The 20,679-nt window shown below is 50.5% G+C and overlaps 3 protein-coding genes across 4 annotated transcripts; 2 read left to right on the plus strand and 1 right to left on the minus strand.

Annotated features, from left to right (window-relative positions):
- The first annotated feature begins 95 nt into the window (after nucleotides 1-95).
- On the plus strand, nucleotides 96-4,372 carry KLK1 (kallikrein 1). Its single transcript, XM_059151125.1, has 5 exons — nucleotides 96-205; nucleotides 1,924-2,083; nucleotides 3,257-3,543; nucleotides 3,661-3,797; nucleotides 4,170-4,372. Exons 1-5 carry the CDS (start codon nucleotides 160-162, stop codon nucleotides 4,323-4,325), a joined length of 786 nt encoding a protein of 261 aa, XP_059007108.1. The 5' UTR covers nucleotides 96-159; the 3' UTR covers nucleotides 4,326-4,372.
- Nucleotides 4,373-4,453: 81 nt separating this feature from the next.
- LOC131817592 (uncharacterized) lies at nucleotides 4,454-15,028 on the minus strand. Its single transcript, XM_059151138.1, has 5 exons — nucleotides 14,993-15,028; nucleotides 12,616-12,816; nucleotides 6,106-6,252; nucleotides 5,531-5,623; nucleotides 4,454-5,313 (listed from the first exon to the last, which is right to left on the minus strand). Exons 1-5 carry the CDS (start codon nucleotides 15,012-15,014, stop codon nucleotides 5,090-5,092), a joined length of 687 nt encoding a protein of 228 aa, XP_059007121.1. The 5' UTR covers nucleotides 15,015-15,028; the 3' UTR covers nucleotides 4,454-5,089.
- Nucleotides 15,029-15,078: 50 nt separating this feature from the next.
- LOC131817558 (outer dense fiber protein 4-like) lies at nucleotides 15,079-20,527 on the plus strand. 2 transcript variants are annotated; one of them, XM_059151063.1, is made up of 5 exons: nucleotides 15,079-16,053; nucleotides 16,503-16,780; nucleotides 17,347-17,493; nucleotides 19,451-19,582; nucleotides 19,897-20,527. In XM_059151063.1, the coding sequence occupies exons 1-5, from the start codon at nucleotides 15,302-15,304 to the stop codon at nucleotides 19,962-19,964; spliced, it is 1,377 nt and encodes a 458-aa protein (XP_059007046.1). In that variant the 5' UTR covers nucleotides 15,079-15,301; the 3' UTR covers nucleotides 19,965-20,527. The 2 variants fall into 2 exon arrangements, with proteins under 2 accessions (XP_059007046.1, XP_059007047.1); XM_059151064.1 differs by having other exon boundaries at nucleotides 15,079-15,460.
- The last annotated feature ends 152 nt before the right edge of the window (nucleotides 20,528-20,679 follow it).

The raw sequence follows: 20,679 nt of genomic DNA on the forward strand, positions 1-20,679 counted from the left end.
AGGTGTCCAGCCCCCAGGCAGCAGGGGCAGGGCCTTGGCCAGTATCTGTTGCCAGCAGGGCAGGGGTGGGGCTAGGGTGGGAGGGGGGACGAGGGCTTTAAAACACTCCTGGGGAGGCTTCCAAGCTCCAAGCTCACCACCAGCCTGCCCGTGGTCACCATGTGGTTCCTGGTTCTCTGCCTTGCCCTGTCCGTGGCGGGGACTGGTGAGACAGCGGGGAAGATGTGGGGTGGGGGAGTGGGTCCGACTTTCATGCTGCCCTCACCCCCCATAACTTCTTTCTCTCCCACACTCCACCCCAGACCCAGGCCCCTAAAGTTCCAGCCCCTCTTCCTGGTTGCAGTCCTCATTCTTGCAATAGGTCCCTGCCCCCTCCCAGGACCCCCAGAACTTTCTCCTCTTCCCGCTCAGACTCCTGCCCCTTACCAAAGGGGCAGAGCCTGGGCCATCTCTGTCTCTTTCTTTGGGGGACTCCAACTCTTCCAAGGAGGGCCCCCAATCCCAGCAGGCCCTGGGATCCTAATCACCCCCACCCACCCCCTAGTTCTCTATGGCTTTGGCTCCTGAGTCCCCAAATTCTTCTATACGCTGGTGATTTTTCCCATCTGGCTGTCCGCTCTCAACTACGTCCTCCTGTCCCTGGCATCTGGCTCCCTTTAAATCTTCCCAGGACCCTCAAATTCCATCAGACACCTATATTTCTCCCCAAACAGACTTTCTGGCTCGTGACTCTGGGGGGGGCCCATCATGGTATAAGAATTCTACAAATATCTCCTCCTTCCCCAATTCCTTGTCTGTGAACCCTGCTCCAGCACCACCCCCTCTTCTCCCTGAGGAAGAACACCCAGAACCCCCAGCTACAGGCTCCTTCCTTTCTGGAATGTCCTTCCTCCCCATGCTCCAGCCCTCCCCAAGTGAATCCCTCCTGTATGGCTCTGGTTTTCCCGACTTCCCTCCAGGATCCCCAAATACCTTCACAGGCCAGCTATCCTGCCCTACCACCCACCAAGTACTCCAGCTTATATTTCTAAAACGCCACATCGAGTGGGTCCTCCCTGCATTCCCATAGCTGTTTGGCCCTAGTAAGTCTCCATCTTCATTCCTATCTGGCACCACCCCCGAGAGACCCCCAGATCCCTCCTGTACCTGCAGACGATGAACCCCATCTCCATGAGAATCACCCAATCCCAGAGGAAATCTCATGGAGCTCTGTATCCCCTAAGCCCCCTCCCAGTCCTGACCCCAACCCCAGTTCCACGGCTTCACCCCTTTTACAAAACCATTTACAAAAACATTAGACGCCCAGGGGACCCTCTCCCAGCCCCAATCAAGGGACCTCAAATCACACCAAGACTCCTCAGCCCAGGTGCTATATACTTGGCCTCTCAGACCTAGTTTCCCTGAAAGTTCCCCTGAATCTTTCCAGACCCCCAAAAGCCCAACCTGGGCCCTAACCAATTGCTCAGCCTGGGATCTCTGTAACCCCCCAAATCCTTCCTCCCCAGCTTTTGAACCACACTCTTGAGGCATATATCCTCTATTTCTAGAATCTTTTTTTTTTTTCCCCTCTCGGAACTTACAATTTTCTGTTCCCCAGGCCAAGATCCCAAATCACCCACATATCACCCGGTCCCCACACATGCTACTCTACACACTGCCTTCTTATCTCCTGCCTGATCCCTGTGGTTGGCTCTGTTCTCAGCATAGTCTCTCCACACAGGACCCATCACCAATCCATAATCCCAGGGATGGCTCTAGAATTCCAGAAATCCCCCACACCCCTTGCTAATCTCCCCAGGCCTCCAGCCCTGCTCCTCTGCCCTCATGTCCCTCCAACCCCACATCACAGCTCCCTCTCCTAGCCCAGTATCCCCAGCCCGAGGGCCACCTCCCACCTGCCCTGACCCAGCACCCCTTCCACAGGTGCCGCGCCCCCAGTCCAGTCCCGGATCATAGGAGGCTGGGACTGTGAGCTGAACTCCCAACCCTGGCAGGCAGCTCTGTACCATTTCAGCAAGTTCCAGTGCGGGGGTGTCCTGGTGCACCCACAGTGGGTGCTCACAGCTGCCCACTGCATAAACGAGTGAGTGGAGACAGGGCATGTGGGGAGGGTGGATGTCTGTGCTCCCACAGGAATAAGCAACTGGGCACAGACCCCGGGTTCACCTAAGGGGAAGCTGGGGGGCTAAGGGAAACAAAGATGGTACTGGTCTGGGGCCCATGGAGAGTGGCAGGGACCACCCAGGAAGCCCTCCCATGGCAGCCTATGTCTCTGTGCTCTCCCTATAACTGTCTTCCTGTGTTTCCCTGCCCTGTGTCTTTGTGTCTCTTAGTAACTGGCTTTGTCCTGTGTCTGTCTGTCTGTGTCTCCCTGCATCTGTCCACCTCTGGGTCCCTCTGCTGCAGACCTCACTCCCTCTCCTGCATCGCTGCTGAGCACCCCCAGAATGGGAATGAGGGGGATCCCCAGAGAAAAGGAAGGGATTCTCTTGACGTGTGCATGGGGTTGGGGGTGGGGGGGAGCGCTTCTCATGTACCCAGACCCTCCCTCCAGGACAGTGATGTCCTCCAGGGGACACAGGGAAGGGCTGGTTTCAGCTGGAGCCCGGTGGGGGCCCTGTAAGGTTGGAGGAGGAGAAAAAAGAGGAGGAGAAAGGGGGAGAAAGTCTGGGGAGGGAGGTGGAGCAGACCTTGGGCTGGCGGCCAGCCCACCCGCTGCTGGGGAGCCAGCCCCACAGTCCCTGCTGCAGCTGAGCCTGTCCCAGGCCCCCTCCCTGCCCCTCCTGTTCTGCCTCCCTGACCTCCCTCCCTGTCTCTCTCAGCCTGCCCTCCACCCCCACCACCTGTGTTCCTCACTCTCTCCCTTTGCTTCCTGTCCCTGTGGCACTGAGCCTGCTGCTCCTTCTCCTCCCTGTGTGGTCCTTCACCCCTGCTCCTTCCCTCCTGCTCCTTCCCTCCTTCTACTGTCTCTGCCTCCTTTGTGCTCTGTCTCTCACTGTTCCCCCTCTGCCTCTCATCCCCTCTCTCCCTTTGTGCTCTCTCTTTTTCACTCTTCCTGTCTTTGTCTCTGGCTTTGACCTTGTCACATCCTTCTGTCTCTCACTCACTGTCTTTTCTTCATAGCCCTTTATCTTCCCAACTGTCTCTCTCTCTCTCCAAGGTTACTCCTTGTTTCTCTGTCTTCAGGACCTTCCCTGGCCCCATCTCCCTTTCTCCCTCCTCTCTCCTCATTCCCTGGGGCCCCCTCTCTCCCCAGCAATTACCAGCTCTGGCTGGGTCGCCACAATCTGTTTGAGCATGAAGACACAGCCCAGTTTGTCCAGGTCAGTGAGAGCTTTCCACACCCTGAATTCAACCTGAGTCTCCTCAAGAACCACACCCGCCTCCCGGGAGAGGACTACAGCCATGACCTCATGCTGCTCCGCCTGGCAGCGCCTGTCCAGATTACAGACGCCGTGAGGGTCCTGGACCTGCCCACTCAGGAACCCAAACTGGGGAGCACCTGCTATGCCTCTGGCTGGGGTAGCACTGAACCAGATGAGTGTACGCTAGAGCCGGGCCAGGCACTTGGGTGTAGGGAGGAGGGAGCTGGGGACTAGACTCAGGGTCTGAGGAGCCACCTGGGGTCTGGTCACAGCCCTTTTTCTGTCTGGTCTGTAGTCACATACCCAGACTATCTCCAGTGTGTGGACCTCAAACTCCTGTCCAATGATGTATGTGCCAAGGCCCACACCCAGAAGGTGACAGAGTTCATGCTGTGCGCTGGACAGCTGGAGGGCGGCAAGGACACCTGTGCGGTGAGTCAGCCTGCCCCACCCCCTGCCCCCAGGCCTCTTGGTGCTGGGGGAGGGGACTCAGGTTCTGGACTTGAGAGCTAATCAGGCATCAACTCCAGCTTCCCCAACCAGCCTCTGTGCCCTCCCCACTGCCCCCCTTCCTTCCCACACCCTCATCCTGGTGTCCCATGGATCTCCCTCCTCCATATCAGAGTTCACCTCTGTTAGCATCCCACCGGCCCTCTGGCAGTGGACTCTGGAGAGAACTGGGTCTTTCCCGGAGCTGGGGAGTCGCTGTCTGCACTCTGTGAGCCCGGGTGTTAGAACTGGTGGTTCACACACAGATCCCGGGGCCTTGCTGACCTTCCTCTTCCTCTCCGCCTTGTGCTGCAGGGTGACTCAGGGGGCCCACTGATCTGCGATGGTGTGCTTCAAGGTATCACATCCTGGGGCCACGTTCCATGTGGCAGCCCCAGTATGCCCGCCATCTACACCAAAGTGATCTTGCACCTGGACTGGATCAAGGAGACCATGACAGCCAATTCCTGAATGCCCCCATATGTTCTCTACCCCAGTAAAATCGCATAAGCATCAAATTCGCATCACGTTTGCTGTCCTCTGGCCTCCCAGACGCTGGGAACCTGGAAATTGGGGATCCCAGCAGCCCAGTCTCAAGCCCTCCCAGGCTCTCGGCAGGAGGTGTGCACGAATGAGCCAAGACAGGTGTAGACAAACCCGCAGAGAGAGGCTCAGACCCCAAAGGGCAAGCAAGGGCAAGGGACTCGATACAGGTTCACACACGTTGAACCCTGGACCCTGCCCTGGGGGAGAGAACGCAATAGAGGGTCGGACTTAAAGGTTATGAGGCTTCCGTTTTATCGTGTCGGAAAAGTCAGTAAGGGGGGGGGGGGGCGGTGTAGGAAGTGTTATCACAAGCCATGCCGTTCTGGGGGAGAAGCTGGTTCCCCAGAAGGGTGCAGCTACATCAAATGGGGGGCAGTGTAGTGTTCCCACTGGGAATGTGACTCGCCCTGGAAGGGGAGGAGTTCCCACGTTGTAGTGCAGCTTCGGGGCGTGGCCTGAGGGGGCTTGTCACCCAGGGGCCGGCCCTAGCTAGGTTGGGGGTGGGGGGCACACCTGGAAGTTGCGCAGAAGACAATTTAGGAATCGAAGGGGGCCGTGTCGCATTGTAGGGGTAGGAGCAGAGATTCAGTGGGCGGGAAAAGAGCTGGAAAGGGTAGCTCAAGGAATGGGGGCACATTCTTCGGGCACGTGGCCACGATTAAGGGGATGGGCCCGGTATCTGACCGTGGTCATCGGTCAGTATCCTGAGAAGCTCCGTGCGACTGATTCGGGAGGCTTGAGGGGGTGAGTGCCTCGGGCAGGTCCACGGTGTGCTTGTGGTCCGAGTCAGGCTGCTGTTGGGACACGCTTCTCAGGGTGTTCTTCAAAGCCCACCGACGATAACTCACCTGCGGCTCCTTAGAGGACGTCCTTTTGCTCCACATGCCCACATGGTTTAAGTAGCTCAGAGTTCCTGCGGGCCGGGGAAGGGGGTGGGGGAGGAGCGGTGCGGGGAGGCCGAGTGAGCGGTTGTACTCCGAGTCCCGCCCTAGGGCCTGTCCAATGCCTCGGGGCCGTCTCCCCTCGGGTCCACCCCTATCCAGCCCCGGGCCCTGCCTCCAGTTCTCCCCCGGGCTCCGGCCCCTGCCCTCCCGAGGCACCGCCCCTTCCTCCCGAGGCACCGCCCTCACCGGCCCACAGCATCAAGGCGCCTGCAGTCCAGCACAGGTAAGTGGTTACCAGGTAGGATATCTGTGGCCTCGGGTGCAACGTCTCGCAGCTGACTACAAAGAGTGTCAGACTGAGAACAATCAGGAACCCTGCACTGGGGTGAGGCCAGAGATGGACACATAGCTGGGCAGGGACCCCAGGACCCCCCCAGAAAGAGAAAAGAGACAGCCTCTCCTCTCCCCCGCCACTTTGTGACCAGCCATTGTGCGTACACGCGCACGCACGCGCGCACACATATGCACACACACTCCCGCGACAGACAGAAAGATACCCAGACAGAAGTGGAAAGAAAGAGGGGAAATAGGAAGGGGAGAGAGACATAACCCCCAACACTCACCCCAACTGCAAAAGGTAAAGTGGAACTGAGATGCACACAGAAAGAGTGTGGCAGAGAACCCTAAATGACATTCAAAGACAGACCGAGAAGGTAGCAGGACAGAACTTTAGAGGTACACCTTCCCAAAGCCAAAAAGAGAGTTGTGGGGAGAAATACTGGTGGTGGGAAAGGCACCTCTTTCCCCAAGCCGGCACTTACCAATGCTGAAGCTGAGAAAACTGAAGACAAGGTCGACCTTAGTAAGGCGTCGGAACACTGGCCGGAAGGAGAGGCCCATGGTGGGGAGGAGGATGAGGCACAGGGTCAGGGCCAGCATCATGAAGCCCATGCTCATATGGATGAGAACTAGAGAGAGAAGAGGAAATGCTCCAGAGTCATCCCCAGACACTCTTCGAGGTCACCTTCCAATCTCATCCCACTGCCATCCCCAGCAGCGGCCCAATGAACACCCCCAAAGTTTGGCAACAGACCTCCTCAGCTTCACCCACAATCCCATCACCTGTGTACCTTCCTAGAAACCCCAAAATGACTCTCATAAAGTCACCCTAGGCACCTGTGTAGTCAAAATCAGCCCCAATTACACCCTCAAAATTGTCACAAATCACCCCCCACCAACCCCAAAGTCAACCCCAGAACCTTCATAATCAACTCCACCAATACTTCCAAGGTGACCCCACAGATGACTCCTAAGTCACTCCCACTCACAGCCTCAAAGTCACCCCACAGAATCATCTCAGTCATTTCTAGAGTCATCCCCACAGACACCCCCAAAGGCATCCCACAGCAACTCACATTAATACCCTCAGTATTGTACCCTGACATCCCCAGTAGCACCCTCAAAATTATTCAAAACACTTTAGTCATCCCTAGTCTCCAAAGTCCCCCTACTACTGCTATAGTCTCTCCCACTTACATCCCCTAGGGATCCTACTACTGCTATAGTCTCTCCCACTTACATCCCCTAGGGATCCCATTTACACTCCCAGAACCTCCCAAATATTATCCCCATTCACATCCCAGAGTCCCCCACAGATATTCTCCAAATCACCTACCTTGACCATTAGAGCATACACAGATATGTACACACAAGAAAAACTTCCAAATACCCTAAAACATAATCTCACTCAGTTTAAGTTGCTATTTATCCAATATACGTTTCAGAACAAAAATTTTGCCCCTTCTGAGAATTGCATCTCCTTTTCACTCTTCCCTACTTTGCCTACTTATGAACAGTGCAAGACTCTTACAGCCAAATAAGCTAAGACTCCATCTGCTTTGCTTCTGGCAAACTGAATATCACATAACCAGAAACCTAACCAGAAAGTAAAAGCTTGGTCATATATACAGAATAGCAAGAGTGCTCTGGGGGTCAATCACAAAATCCTGGTTGAGGACTTCTCATGACATACCTTGCCTTCCCCAGGCCACAGAGATACTCATGACCCTGGCCGAGCCAATCACAGTGCCCTATACCTCAGGCCATGGTGATTGGCCTAAAGATGGGCACATGACCAAAGCCAACCAACCAAGCTCTGCTCTGGGTTGTTTTTTTTTTTTTTTTCTTTGTTTTTTTTAAAGATCTTGTTTATTTATTTGAGAAAGAGAGAGAGAAAGAGCACAACCAGGGGGAATGGCAGGCAGAGGGAGAAGCAGACTCCCCACTGAGCAAGGAGCTCAATGCTGGGCTTGATCCCAGGACCTTAGGATCATGACCTGAGCCAAAGGCAGACCCTTAACCGACTGAGCCACACAGTTATCCCCTGGCACTTTTTCTAATTGAAGCTGTCAAAAACTCTTTCTTTTAGTCAAGAGGATTATAAGCCTGGGGCTGCCTGAGCCTTAGACCCAGTCTCCTGGGTGCTTGAGATATGATAGAGTAAAACTAAGAAAGGGAACCAGACAGGAGGACAGGAGAAAGAGAGTTGAGATGACATTCAAGTCCCTGGCTCTTGTCATCCCAGAGAATGGAGCACCTGTGTTTTGGTCAGAAGTAGACGTTTGTGGTGTAAGCTTCAAGGTCCATTCACCACTCTCAGCCCCACTTATAAGCTGATCAATGCATTGCATTGCTCTGGCTGCTGTATTTGATTTGGGGTGCTCATGTGACACATCACACAAGACTTTTGCAGAAACTTTTTGTGGGTTTTTTTTTTTTCCTGCCAGACTTGAGGCCACATTGTTAGTAGTTCTGCCAGTTTGTCTGTCTGCTCTCAGATCCACTCCCCACCCTTACCTGTTCTTTACTGCAAGGAGTGCATTTCTGAGCTTCCTTTGCTCACTGGCTTAGTATGTTTGGCTAATGCGCAGCACAGTGGAAGACTGGCTCTGGAAGAAGAGGACAGGCCAGTGTATTTATTTCCCTCTCCCCACCTCACCCCCTCAGCTGGTGTCTTTAGCAGTAACTACATTTTCCCCCCTATGATTCTAGTCATCTCTAAGCAAATCCTACCATGAGTCTATGCCTTCCATATGGCTCCAGCTTCCAGGCTCTGGTAATACTACCACCTCCCTTTCTTCTGTCTCTATATTAACTACCCTCTGAAGCATCTAGAATTATCTATTTTTCTAACTAGATCCTGACTTACCACCATGTGGAGCCTTGAGAGTGAAGCCAATTCAAGTAGCCAAGGAACAGACAGGTAGTAATGTCTAATGCTATCACTTGGACACTTGAATTCAGCCATGCCCGAAAGCATTCCTACTCCCACTCTTTTTCATTTAAATGAGACCATAAATTCCTTCACTCAAGCTATTTCAAGTTAGAGTTTCTGTTACTTATGATCTCAAAGACTCCTGACTAATTCAGATTATTTCCATAGGTTGGCAAGGAGCACAGGATTCAATTCTCTCTGCAAACCCCATATTAAAATCACAGACACACACACACACACACACACACACACACACACACACACACACACAACCACTATTGAATTTTCGCCAAAAATCTAGAGGAAGAAGAACTCCCCAAAGCTGAGAAGCAATTGGTAAAATCTCAGAGGCAAAGGTAGGGAAATTAGAACATAAAAATTCTGAGTTTCTGGAGTGCCTGGGTGGCTCAGTGGGTTAAAGCCTCTGCCTTTGGGTCATGCAACTGCCCCTCAGAACAATGTATTACTTAAAATATAACCCATGGGAAATTTTACTAGTTACCAAGCACATTTTAGATATAGCCTTAAGAAAAACACATACTGGCAACAGGCCTCTGGGGGAGAGGACGATATACAGCCTTGAAGCTGAGCGGCTGGGGATGCCCTGGCTCGCTCAGGGTGGAACGCCACCTGCTTCATTTTTCCGTTATCTCCCCTTTCCTCCCGGAGAGCACCTGTGGCTACTTAGATAAGTCCTTTGAATGTGCTTGTTCAACTATAAACTTTATACTGCTTGTACAAACCTATTTTGCCCTCCTTCTTGTTTATCTACAAGGCATATGATTAACGTTTGGCCTTCTTCGGCCCTTCTGTTGGTTACTGTTTCTATCTAATAAAAGCGAGACTGAGGAATTGTTCGGGGCAACAGTCTTTTCTACTGTTGCCCCCTGCTCCCTTTCTCTTGCAGCTGACTTGTTTGTGCCTCATTCTTCTTCCATTCGCCAACAGGAAGCGACAGGGTCAGGTCATGATCCAAGCGTTCTGGAATCAAGCCCCACATCAGGTTCTCTGCTCAGCAGGGAGCCTGCTTCCTCCTCTCTCTCTCTGCCTGCCTGTCTACCTACTTGTGATCTCTCTCTCTCTGTCAAATAAATAAATAATCTTTTAAAAAATTCCAAGTTTCTATACCTTTAAAAAGGCCCTCAGGGCGCCTAGGTGGCTCAGTGGGTTAAGCCGCTGCCTTCAGCTCAGGTCATGATCTCAGGGTCCTGGGATCAAGCCCTGCATCAGGCTCTCTGCTCTATGGAGAGCCTGCTTCCTCCTCTCTCTGCCTGCTTCCCTGCCTGCTTGTGATTTCTCTCTCTGTCAAATAAACAATAAAATCTTAAAAAAAAAAAAAAAGGCCCTCATAACCTATATGTTATGTCTTTATACCAACCATAAAGGATTATACATTCTTAGCATTCAATAAATGATGATTTACTTTTAAAAAGAGATCTGTAGAGGCACCTGGTTGGCTCAGTGGGGTAAAGCTTCTGCCTTAGGCTCAGGTCATGATCCCAGGGTCCTGGGATTGAGCCCCACATTGGGCTCTGTGCTCAGCAGGGAGCTCGCTTCCCCCTGCACCCGCCTCCTCTGCCTGCCTCTCTGCCTACTTGTGATCTCTATCTGATAAATAAATAAAATCTTTTTAAATTTTTTTTAAAAAATAAAAAGAGATCTGTAATACCACCTTGTGTGTTTTTAAGTGATAAATATATGCAATATATAGAGAGACATATGTGTGGGTGTTTATGTGTGTATGTGTAGATGTTTGTTTATACATACTGTATATAAACATAACTATATTCTCATGTGTGCAGAAAACAAGACTAGAAGAACACACAGGATCTTAAAAATGGCTTAGTAGCACAGGTTGCCCCCAGGAAGGGGAATGGGTGGAATGGGGGACAGAAATGTGAGGGAGACTCTTGAACTTGTTAAAATGTTAATCTATGTAAATATATTGCCTGTTCAAATAAAAGTAACTTAAATTTTAGGGAATGTGTATCAAAGTCTTACAAAGTCTTCTCAGCTCTTCTGAAGGACTGCTATTCCGCTCTTGGGAATTTACCCCCAAGGTAATTAAGTTCCAATAAAGTATTATTAATATGGGAGAAATTTGTGAACCTTTTTTTTTTTTTTGCTTGACCAGCATCCATTCCTATTCTTCTGGCAACAGCAACTTGACTTTGTTTTAAGGAACTCTATGTCCACCTTTGGCCCTTGTGCCTCTGACAGAAATGGCCCCTCTATTGACTCGTAAGAAAAGCATCTGATCTAGACCCAGCCATTCACAGCATGACTTCTTCCTGACCACAGCAACTGGTGCAGAGAGGAGTGAGAAATCCCAGAGAAGTAAATATGATCCCCTCAGTGCTAATCCTGAGATCTTTGCTTGAGGGATATGGAAGATAACTTATTCTCTTTCCCCCATGGTCGCTCACAGAAAGGAGAGAATCTGGGTGCTATTCATGGTCCCCACTGCCACTGTCCAGGCAGTGCTTGCCTGAGGCCCAACACAGAGGAAGCCTTCACAGAGGGGTGGCAAGAGATGGATTCCCTAATGACACCCGTTAAGCGCCTGGATCCAGCAGTACCTGAACCTGGGATAGATCTAGGCCTCTGTACTTTTCTATAACTTGAAACCATGTTTGTCTTACTTACACCAACTTGAGTTTGGGGGGTATACAAAAAATAGATATCCAAAATAAATAATATTAATATCGCACAATGTTCTGGAAGTTTCATAAACTTATTTGAGACCTGAAATGAAGGTAGGTGCATTGGCTGAAAAAAAAATCCCTTATAATAAAAATAGCTAATGCTGGTGTAGCACTTAATATGTACCAGGCACTGTTTTAACTTCCTAATTCTTCTAACAATGCATTAATAGGGACTACTACCACTACCATTTTAGAAATGAGGAAACTGAGCCACAGAGAGGCCAAAGAAGTTGCCGAAGATCACCCAGCCAACAAATGGTTGAGCCAGGATCCAAACCCAGGCACTCTGGCTCCAGGTTCTGGGCTGCCTCCTGTTGCAGTGCTCATAAGTGCCGGAAACACACAGAGACCTACAAGGAAGCAAGATGTTTCTGAAGGAGCTGGAAATCATCTTTCTTTAACCATCTTTTTTTTTTAAGATTTTATTTATTTATTTGACAGACAGAGATCACAAGCAGGCAGAGAGAGAGGAAGGGAAGTAGGCTCCCTACTGAGCAGAGAGCCTGATGTGGGGCTCGATCCCAGGTTCCCGGGATCACGACCTGAGCCGAAGGCAGAGGCTTTAACCCACTGAGTCACCCAGGCACCCCTCTTTAACCATCTTTAAAAAAAAAAAACTATTTTAGGGGCACCTGGGTGGCTCAGTGGGTTAAGCCGCTGCCTTCGGCTCAGGTCATGATCTCAGGGTCCTGGGATCGAGTCCCGCATTGGTCTCTCTGCTCTGCAGGGAGCCTGCTTCCTCCTCTCCCTCTCTCTGCCTGCCTGTCTGCCTGCTTGTGATCTCTGTCTGTCAAATAAATAAATAAAATCTTTTTAAAAAATAATAAATAAATAAATAAAAATTAAAAAACACTATTTTAAAAAATGAGGGAAGGGGGTAGCTATTGAACATCTGACTCTCGGTTTTGGCTCAGGTCAGTATCTCCAGGTCCTGAGATCAAGCCCTACCACAGGCTCAATGCAGAGTCTGCTTGGGACTCTCTCTCCTTCCCCATCTCCCTCTGCCCCTACCCCCTGCACTCTCTCTCTCTCAAATAAATAATTTTTTTTAAGTGAGGGAGAAAATGATGGTGTCTTTAGCCATCTAATCATGAGACAGATTGATTTTCTGTCAATTGTGATGCTCTTCCTATCCACTAGGACAGTCTTGTTTCCCTGTTTCCTCAAAAGTCATATACAACTCCAGAAGACTCCTTCACAATGCCTTTAGGGAATCTCCGGAGACCCTCCCAAGAATTCTAAACATTCCCAAGAACATCCAAAGAGATTCCTCAGAGATTCCTGCCCCAAAATAACGTCCTGATACACCCCCTCCCTCAAATATCCCATAGCCTGCCCAGGCGCCTACTGACCGGTGACTTGGCCCAGGTTGGCACACTTGTACCTCCTGCAGTCTGTCCAGATGCCCAGGTAGCCTGTAAAAGAGCCCTGCAAGTAGACCAGACGTCCATCCGCCACACTGAGCACCATCAGGGTTGCAAGGACACTGAAGACAAGAGACCAGCCCCGCAGGATGAATTTGCGGTCCTTGTCCCAGGAAGAGACCACGTCGGCTGGGAAAGAAGAGAGTTCTGGGGGCTAGGATCCACCTGCAAACCACTGCTGCATGCTAGTCTCCATTTCTGACCATGGCCACATCTCCACCCCCACCCAGACCTTGCTTTTTACCTCATTATCAATCCCCTTCCTCCCACAGCCATCTCCCCACCCCCACCCAAACCCCAATTCCCACCTCAGCCCGGTCTCTGATTCTAAATGCATCCTCATTCTCATCTCTAACCCTAATACCCAACTTGGCCCCCATCCACAACCCTGTTTGAAGCCCAAACATACTTGTTTTGTCTCCAACCCCCTCCTCCAGTTCCTGTTCCCCAAACCCCAGCTCCATCTCTGCTCTCAACCTCATCCCCTTATCTAGACCCTGTCACAGATCTCAATCCAGGACACACACAGCTACAACACAGGCTCCAAAGCATGTTCACAAGGCCGAGATCCATGGTGTCATCTATACCCTACATCCACCAAGCCCCTGTGATCCTGTCAACCTTCCCGACTGGCAGGGACTCCTGCCCCACCTCTCTTGCTCACTTATGTCCAGCCACACTAGATTTCACAGGGTCCCTTTCACACTGAGAGCTTCCCTACCTCAGCACCTCCACACACAGTTCAGGCTGCTCCTTCTGCCTGTTGTACTCTACTTCCACCTGTGCCCAAAATGCCCTAACCATGCCACTCCTTCCGCATCTCCTTTCCTGAGCTGTCCAGCCTAGCCAAGCCTCAATTCTTGGACAAAGCCACACACCAAATGCTCCCACCGTGCAACATGCAACTTTTCTTCACTGCTGTCACAGACTTGTGATTCCCCTTATCCCACTACTTTTTTTCCCTACCAGTCTTCTCCAATGGACCTCATTGAGGGTCAGCAACAAAGATCTTCTGTTTCCCACTGACCCCTCATCAGCTGGTATAGACCCTTTGCTATTTGTTTAATGAAAAAGGTAATGATGGAATGTGAGAATAAATGAGCTCGTGGGGACATTCATGGTATCTAGTTCTACTAATTCCTTCCTGTCCTTCTGTGGCACCTCTCAGTGTGGATTTCAGAGGAAGTTGGGTATACGGGTCTAGGACTTGGGAAGGAGCTTGGGGAATGGAGAACATAACTTGGTGAGTCGAAATCAGTATTTGCGAAGTGTAAAAAATCCAACAGGTTTTTATTACGATTGGTTCTAGGCACTTTTACATGTTCTTAATCCACTTCATCCTTTTCTTTTTAAAAATATTTTATTTATTTATGACAGAGAGATAGTGAGAGAGGGAACACAAGCATAGGGAAGCTGGAGAAGGAGAAGCAGGCTCCCTGGGGAGCCTAATATGGGGTTCAATCATCAGGACCTCAGTAGAAGGCAGACGCTTAACGACTGAGCCACCCAGGCGCTCCAACCCATTTTATCCTTAAGACAACTCTCTGAAATACCATTATCTCCTTGGACAAATGAGGAAAACAAGACACAGAGGAGTTTGATATTCATGTAATTAAAGACATAAAAGTCTGTGCATTTTTTTTTCCTTCCTTCCTTCCTCTTTCTTTTTTCCAAAAGGCTACCACAAAAGCCTAAAGGAAGGATAAGGGAAACGGAAGTTTGCAATATCACCACTCCTGACTGGAAAGGTTGCACATACTTGGAGTTCCTACATTTCCACTGTCCACTTTTGAGCCCTTCTCAAGCTGTGGCTGTTCTGCCTCCCCTCCCAAGCCTGGGCTGCAGGTCTCTGAGGGCAGGGAATGGGTCCAACCTTCTCTTGGTCCCCAAGGCCTCAGGAAAAGATGAAGAGAGACAGAGACAGAAGAGAAAGAGAGCTAGGAGGGACACTGAACTGGAAAAGGGAATACAAGGAGGAAATTGGTTCAGACCCCCTGGGAGTGGGGTGGAGTAGGGGCAGATAGGAAGGGGCTTACAAATTCAGATCTCACACCCTCCAGAAACTTAAGAACTGACCTCAGGGGCACCAGGGCTGGCTCAGCCCTGCCCAGCCCTAACCCTACTCTGGCCCCTCTCTGATTCTGCTCTGACTGGTCGCTCCCTCCCCACTGCCACTCCACCCCTGCCCAGTCCTGACATCTCTCAAACTCAGGCATGACCTCTTCTCGACCCAACCCTGACTCTGCCCATACCCCACATGGACCCCACCCTGACCCAGCCCCAGTCCAGTCCCCCTGTCACTCACACAGGTTAGAGTGTGAATCCATGGCCAACGTCCTAACTTCCTGGAATCTCTCCAACTGTCATGGAACCTCCCCCTCCCCCCAGCTGTAGGCCAGACTGAAGGCCTGAGGCCTAACCCCTAAATAGCAGGAGAGACCAGAGAACACAGAAGGAGGGTCAGAGAGATCCAAACCACAAAGGACAGAGCCTGAATCTAGAAAAGAGACCAAGAGACTCCTAGGTGGACATGAAGGTGCCTGGAAGGAGGGGCTGAAGCAGTTGGCAGGCTGTTTAATTCACCTGGGGGACTGGCTTTGCCTTCCATTTCCACATGTCCCAGAGGCCCCAACCTCACGACAAGAGCACGCATCCAGATGTCCTTCCAGCAGCTCCCAGTAATACCCAAAAGGAGACCCCAACCTCTCCATCCATTCTCCACAGTCGCCAGGCCAACACACAAGACTCTCGGCCCATTCCCTACAGGCATCAGGTCAGCATCCAAGAACCCTTGCCCATTATCCACAATCGCCGGGTCAGCACCCAAGAACCTCCATTAGTCAACAGTCTCTGGGCCGGTACCCAAGACACACCATCTGTCACCCACAGTCGTCGTGTCAGTACTGAGGACACACCAGCCACTCTTAGCAGTCACCGGGTCAGTGTCCAAGATGCACCATCAGTTAGCTACAGTCATCACTTCAGCACCCAAGATGTTCCACCCAATTTCCAAACTCACTACTTCAACGTTCAAAATTCTCTGTTAATGACTACCAACTCCCTGACTAATATAGAGTCAGATACCCACAGCAGAAGTCAAGCTAGTAGCAATAGCCACTGGCCAAGACACTGGAGTTCTCACTCAAGTATTCAAGGCCTCACACCGCCAGTCAGGGCTAAAGTCGATGTCCCCCCTTCAATTACTCACAGCCCCACAGTCAGTATCAAAAGCGTTGAATCAGTCATCTGGCCCTCCCAGGAGAGTTTCAAAGGCTCTGTGGACAATACCCAATCCAACCAGAGTACTCTAGAAAATAATATCCAGAGCACACAGGCAAGCAGATCCAAAGAGATCAATGCTGACAGGTGAGAGGCAGGGGTCCAGGCAGGGGGCCAGGTTCTGGGCTAGAATTCTGGGGAAGGGACAGCATGCAAAGGAGAGGAAGCAGAACTAAAACTAGTATACTGGAGGCTGGAGCATGGACCCAGGTGTGGCAGGAGGCTGAATCAGAAGGTTGGCTGTGGGTGGGGCTTGGCATAAAGGCTGGACCTGTGATTGATTCAACCTAGGAATGGAGTGTGGGGGTGGCACGGTTTGGAAGCTAGATCTGGAGGTAAGGAAGCCTAGAGGCTGAACGTGGGTGAGCAGGTTCTAAAGGCAGGACCTGGGGGATACAGGGCATGGAGGATGGACATAGAGAAAAGAAAGTCTGAAGGGTAGACTGGTTGGGACGGGGTCTGGCAGCTGGACCTGGGGTGGCTGGGCTGGGTGGCTGGACTCAGTGCTGACACTGGTGGTGGGCAATCTGCTACAGGTTTCAGAACAGGGGTAGACACAGCCATTCACAGCTGCCCATGGGCTGGCGGCTGCTGCACGGAGCCAAGAAGATCAGCCGTCAACTGAGTCTGGCACTAAGCCTGGTTGGCATGATGATCATCGGTCTCATCTCTCTGGGCCAGCCCTGGATCCACTTCCAGGTGCCACTCAGACCTCCTGAGCACCCTGATGGCTTCTTGACCATCCCCATCAACACTGTCCTCTTTGTGCAGTGCCCTGACATCTCCTGCCTACATGAGTACGACCAGAATGCTTGTAAGGCCTGTTCTATACTCACCATTCTTGGGACTTATCTCTCCTCTTTGTCCCAGGGATCCTTCTCTGCCTTCCCTGGGATGGTCCTCACTGCCCTGGGTTAGTCTTCCCTTCTCTTAATAGTTCTCATTACCCCTTGGATAGTCATCCCTTCTCCTCCCCCAATGGTCCCCACTGCCTCAGGACCATCCCCATTGCCCTGTGCTCATCTTCACCTCCATGATGCCCAACCTCACAGTCCTTATAACCCTAGGATCTTACACATTATCCTGAGGCTTTGCACCCCATGGAATCTGCCCTCATCACAGAGCTGGTTCCTCAATGTTCATCTCCCCTCTCCCTGCCCAAGAACCTATTCTCATTGACCCAGAGGTGTGCCCTCTGTGCTACAGGCATCTGCCTTAGTATCTTTTCTCTAGAGACCAATTTCAATTTTGTTAAAATGAAGATGAAGAATCTGCAAGGGAGAGGGTTCATGAATATTCCCAACTTCACTGGGGACCCTCTGCACCATGCTCAGGGACCGAGTGCCTCTTTCAGTGTTCCTGGTTTTCTTCCTTCCCCAGATTTGCTGGACTTTGCCTGGGCCTTTCTCCTCCTCGCCAGCATCGCCAGCTTCTGCCTCTGCATTTTACTCATAAACATCATCTTCTTCACCAGCTCCAACTTGCCCGTGCTGGACTTCTCCAACGTCATCATCAGCCTCCTGGCAGGCACGGCACTAAGATTTTTCCCTCAGGAACCAAGGCGAGAAGTACCTTGTCTGGTGCCCATCATGATATCCAATCCCCTCCCCACCACATTTCAATCCCATCCCCATCTTCCCTTTCATCACCAATCCCAGTCCTATGTGCCTCCAAATCTCCAATCCATGCCCATAAAAAAATATGAACTTCCAATACAACCCCATCTCTAGCCCCAATACCAGCTTCCACTTTGCCTCCCATCTCTATCACCAACAAATCTCAAACTCACCCATTTCCCCCTTGGGGGTACCGATCCCCATCCCAAACTGCATTCCAATCCTATCTACTTTTCAATCTCTAAACCATCCCCATTCCCATCCCCAATCCCTTTCCAAATCTCAACACCCAACTCAACCCCATACCTAACCCTCCTCGACACTCATTCCAAATTCAACCCAACCCAATCACCCGTGACCCTCACTTTCAAACTCAACCACAACCCATCCCCAACCTCATCCTCCATTCTTATCACGCAAACGTCAACCTCTACCCAATTAGCCATTTATAGTTCCAACTCGCATCCCAAATCCTATCTCCCCACCACCGCCTGCTCTGTAATTGTGTTCAAGCTACTTAATCTTTCTGAGCCACAATTTTCTCATCTGGGGATAAAATTTCCCACCACATGGAGGTATACTGAGGACTGAATTAGAATATGTTGCTACTTGATGGTAGATATTTAACTTTGCCCAAGTCCTTAACCATGACAATCCTCCCACCTGACACAAATAACTCAAAATTGATACTCTGATTAGAATAGTCTAGTTTAAAAAGAAGATAAAAGGAGGAGAAGGGTCTAGTTTCCCACTTTCATGCCAAATACACTTTTTAAAAGGAGGTGGGGCGGCACTTCAATTTGGAAATGAAGGATATTACGTTCCTGTTATTTGTAGTAATTGACCACAACTTTTATTTGTATCAGGAAAACATTCTTGGAGAGTGATAGCAAAGTCAAGAATAAGCAACACTCGAACTTCCTGTTGCCTTGTGTGCAAGAAGTATTTATCCAATTTGTTCAGCAGCTCTTCCCAATTGTTGAAATATGAGGTACAAAGGGTATAAAACACCTTAGTTTTGTGTCATTTATAGAAGACATTTTTCTACAAAAAAATTCTGCCCATTCCTTTTAATTAAATGGAAAACACCTCCTATATTATCTTTCAATAACATAAAGGAAAAAATTACCCAAGCCTTCACTACCCAAATTTTAAAAGTTGAAATATTCAGAATGAATGGGTTTCTTTTTTTTTTTTTTAAAGATTTTATTTATTTATTTGACAGAGAGAAATTACAAGTACACTGAGAGGCAGGCAGAGAGAGAGAGAAGGAAGCAGGCTCCCTGCTGAGCAGAGAGCCCGATGCGGGACTCGATCCCAGGACCCTGAGATCATGACCCGAGCCGAAGGCAGCGGCTTAACCCACTGAGCCACCCAGGCGCCCCAGAATGAATGGGTTTCTTGTCCCCTCCTTCAGAAGCCCAAAATTAAAGACACAATACAATGATAATAATTGAGCTCAATTCTGGGCTCACTGTGTATCAGGAAATGTGCCAATCTCAACAACTCATGATAGTCCAAGGAGATGAGTCCTATGATTATGCCTGCTTTACAGAGGAGGGAAATGAGGCTCAGAGAGATGAAGTGGTGGGAGAGATGAGGTGGGAGGGAGACGCAGGGCAAGAGCTCTGGTCTGTTGGCTCCAAAGTCTGTGGTTTTAGACACCACCATGGCCTGGTTGAAGACTTGCGCTTCCAATGTTCTCTACCATGACAAGGTCAGGAGCCTGGTTTCCCACCTGTGCACAGAGGTACAGGGAGGCAGCAGAAAGTGGGACAATACTGATCAAGTGCTAGGCAGCTGCACAACTATGGGCAGGGTTCTGCACACACCTGATGCCCAGCTTCCTAACACCTCTACTCATGCAGGGACCAGCATCATCTTGGGTGTCCTGTTCTACCTGCTGCAGGCCAGGGAATACTTGCAGGAAGGCATGACTTACAAGCTGGGGCTCAGCTTCTACCTGGCATGGATCGGCGTCTTTGTCTTCCTGATGACTGGTCTGGGTTCCAGTGGGGTTGGGTTTGGGCATGGGTTTTCAGGAAGACAGACAGGGGCTGAGTGGGATAGAGCTTGGGGTGAGGATGGATTGTGGATAGGGCTAGATAAGATGGGACTGTGGTGGGAGACAGGATTGGAGAGATGAGGGTGGGAATGTGTGGGCATAGGGCTGGATGTGGGGATGGGGTTGGGTTTGGATTTGGGAATGGATTTGGGACAGGGTAGGGGTATGACCTGGCTTGGGGAGGGAGTTGGGGTCAGGGGTGGGCTGTGAACTCTGCTTCTCACCCTCTCTGCTCTCTTCCTTCTCCAGGCTTCTTTTCCTATCTCAACTACATGAATTTCTGGTCCATCCTGGCGCTCCAGGCCATCTGGACTTAGGACGTGGGAATGACTCCACCTCTCCAGGCCTGTCTCCATGGCTCTCTGCCAAGTACCTGACAACCGGCTCTCAAGCCCTCCACCCCTCTGAGAGTTTTTGCCCTTTTCAGTCCTCTCTGAATCCCCCCACTCAGATTAATAATTAGTATATCTAAATAATCTGTATTCTTGCCCAGAATATTCTCCTAGCTCAGGAGAATATTGTTAAGTGTCCTGTAGAAATGTCCCTCTCCTTGGGCCCTCTGGGGTAGAGGGACAGGTAAGGGAAGGAACTCAGGAGAAAGAGATGCAAGGCACAAGGTCAACAAAGAGACTGAGCCAACAGTTCCTGGCATACATACAGATGATGCCGATCAATATTTGTTGGATAGCTGAGTCTCTACAGGCTCTCAAGGCTTTATCTTTTACTTTCATGAACGCCAGTAATGTGCCCCTTCTGAAGCCAATTCTCTCTGCACCCACACTTTGTCTCCTGCTTTTCCCAGCATCCCCCATTGCGACCTCCTCTTCTTCCTTAATCGTCCCCCAACACAGAGCTGTTTTTAAAAAAAAAAAAATTGTCTATTTACCTGTATACCTATCTTTAAGGTTGTTCGATGCGACATATTTTTGCTCTCAGAGTCATTTGCTGAGCAGGGGCAGGGTTGAAACTCAAGTACAGATTTTATTTCATTGCCTGGGTCCCTCTGCAGGGTCTCAACCAGGGGGACCCCTC

This window comes from Mustela lutreola, chromosome 16, assembly GCF_030435805.1.
Source record: "Mustela lutreola isolate mMusLut2 chromosome 16, mMusLut2.pri, whole genome shotgun sequence".
Lineage (NCBI taxonomy): Eukaryota > Metazoa > Chordata > Mammalia > Carnivora > Mustelidae > Mustela > Mustela lutreola.

Excerpts from the sequence above, each read along its gene's own strand:
- KLK1 (XM_059151125.1), top strand. The coding sequence starts at position 160 with ATGTGGTTCCTGGTTCTCTGCCTTGCCCTGTCCGTGGCGGGGACTG. Across the intron at positions 206-1,923 it reads CCTGTCCGTGGCGGGGACTG|GTGCCGCGCCCCCAGTCCAG; the intron begins GTGAGACAGCGG and ends CCCCTTCCACAG. Across the intron at positions 2,084-3,256 it reads GCTGCCCACTGCATAAACGA|CAATTACCAGCTCTGGCTGG; the intron begins GTGAGTGGAGAC and ends CTCTCTCCCCAG.
- LOC131817592 (XM_059151138.1), bottom strand. The coding sequence starts at position 15,014 with ATGGATTCACACTCTAACCTGT. Across the intron at positions 12,817-14,992 it reads GGATTCACACTCTAACCTGT|CCGACGTGGTCTCTTCCTGG; the intron begins GTGAGTGACAGG and ends CTTCTTTCCCAG. Across the intron at positions 5,314-5,530 it reads CGCCTTGATGCTGTGGGCCG|GAACTCTGAGCTACTTAAAC; the intron begins GTGAGGGCGGTG and ends CCCGGCCCGCAG.
- LOC131817558 (XM_059151063.1), top strand. The coding sequence starts at position 15,302 with ATGTCCCAGAGGCCCCAACCTCACGACAAGAGCACGCATCCAGATGTC. Across the intron at positions 16,054-16,502 it reads AAAGAGATCAATGCTGACAG|GTTTCAGAACAGGGGTAGAC; the intron begins GTGAGAGGCAGG and ends AATCTGCTACAG. Across the intron at positions 17,494-19,450 it reads CATCATCAGCCTCCTGGCAG|GGACCAGCATCATCTTGGGT; the intron begins GCACGGCACTAA and ends CTACTCATGCAG.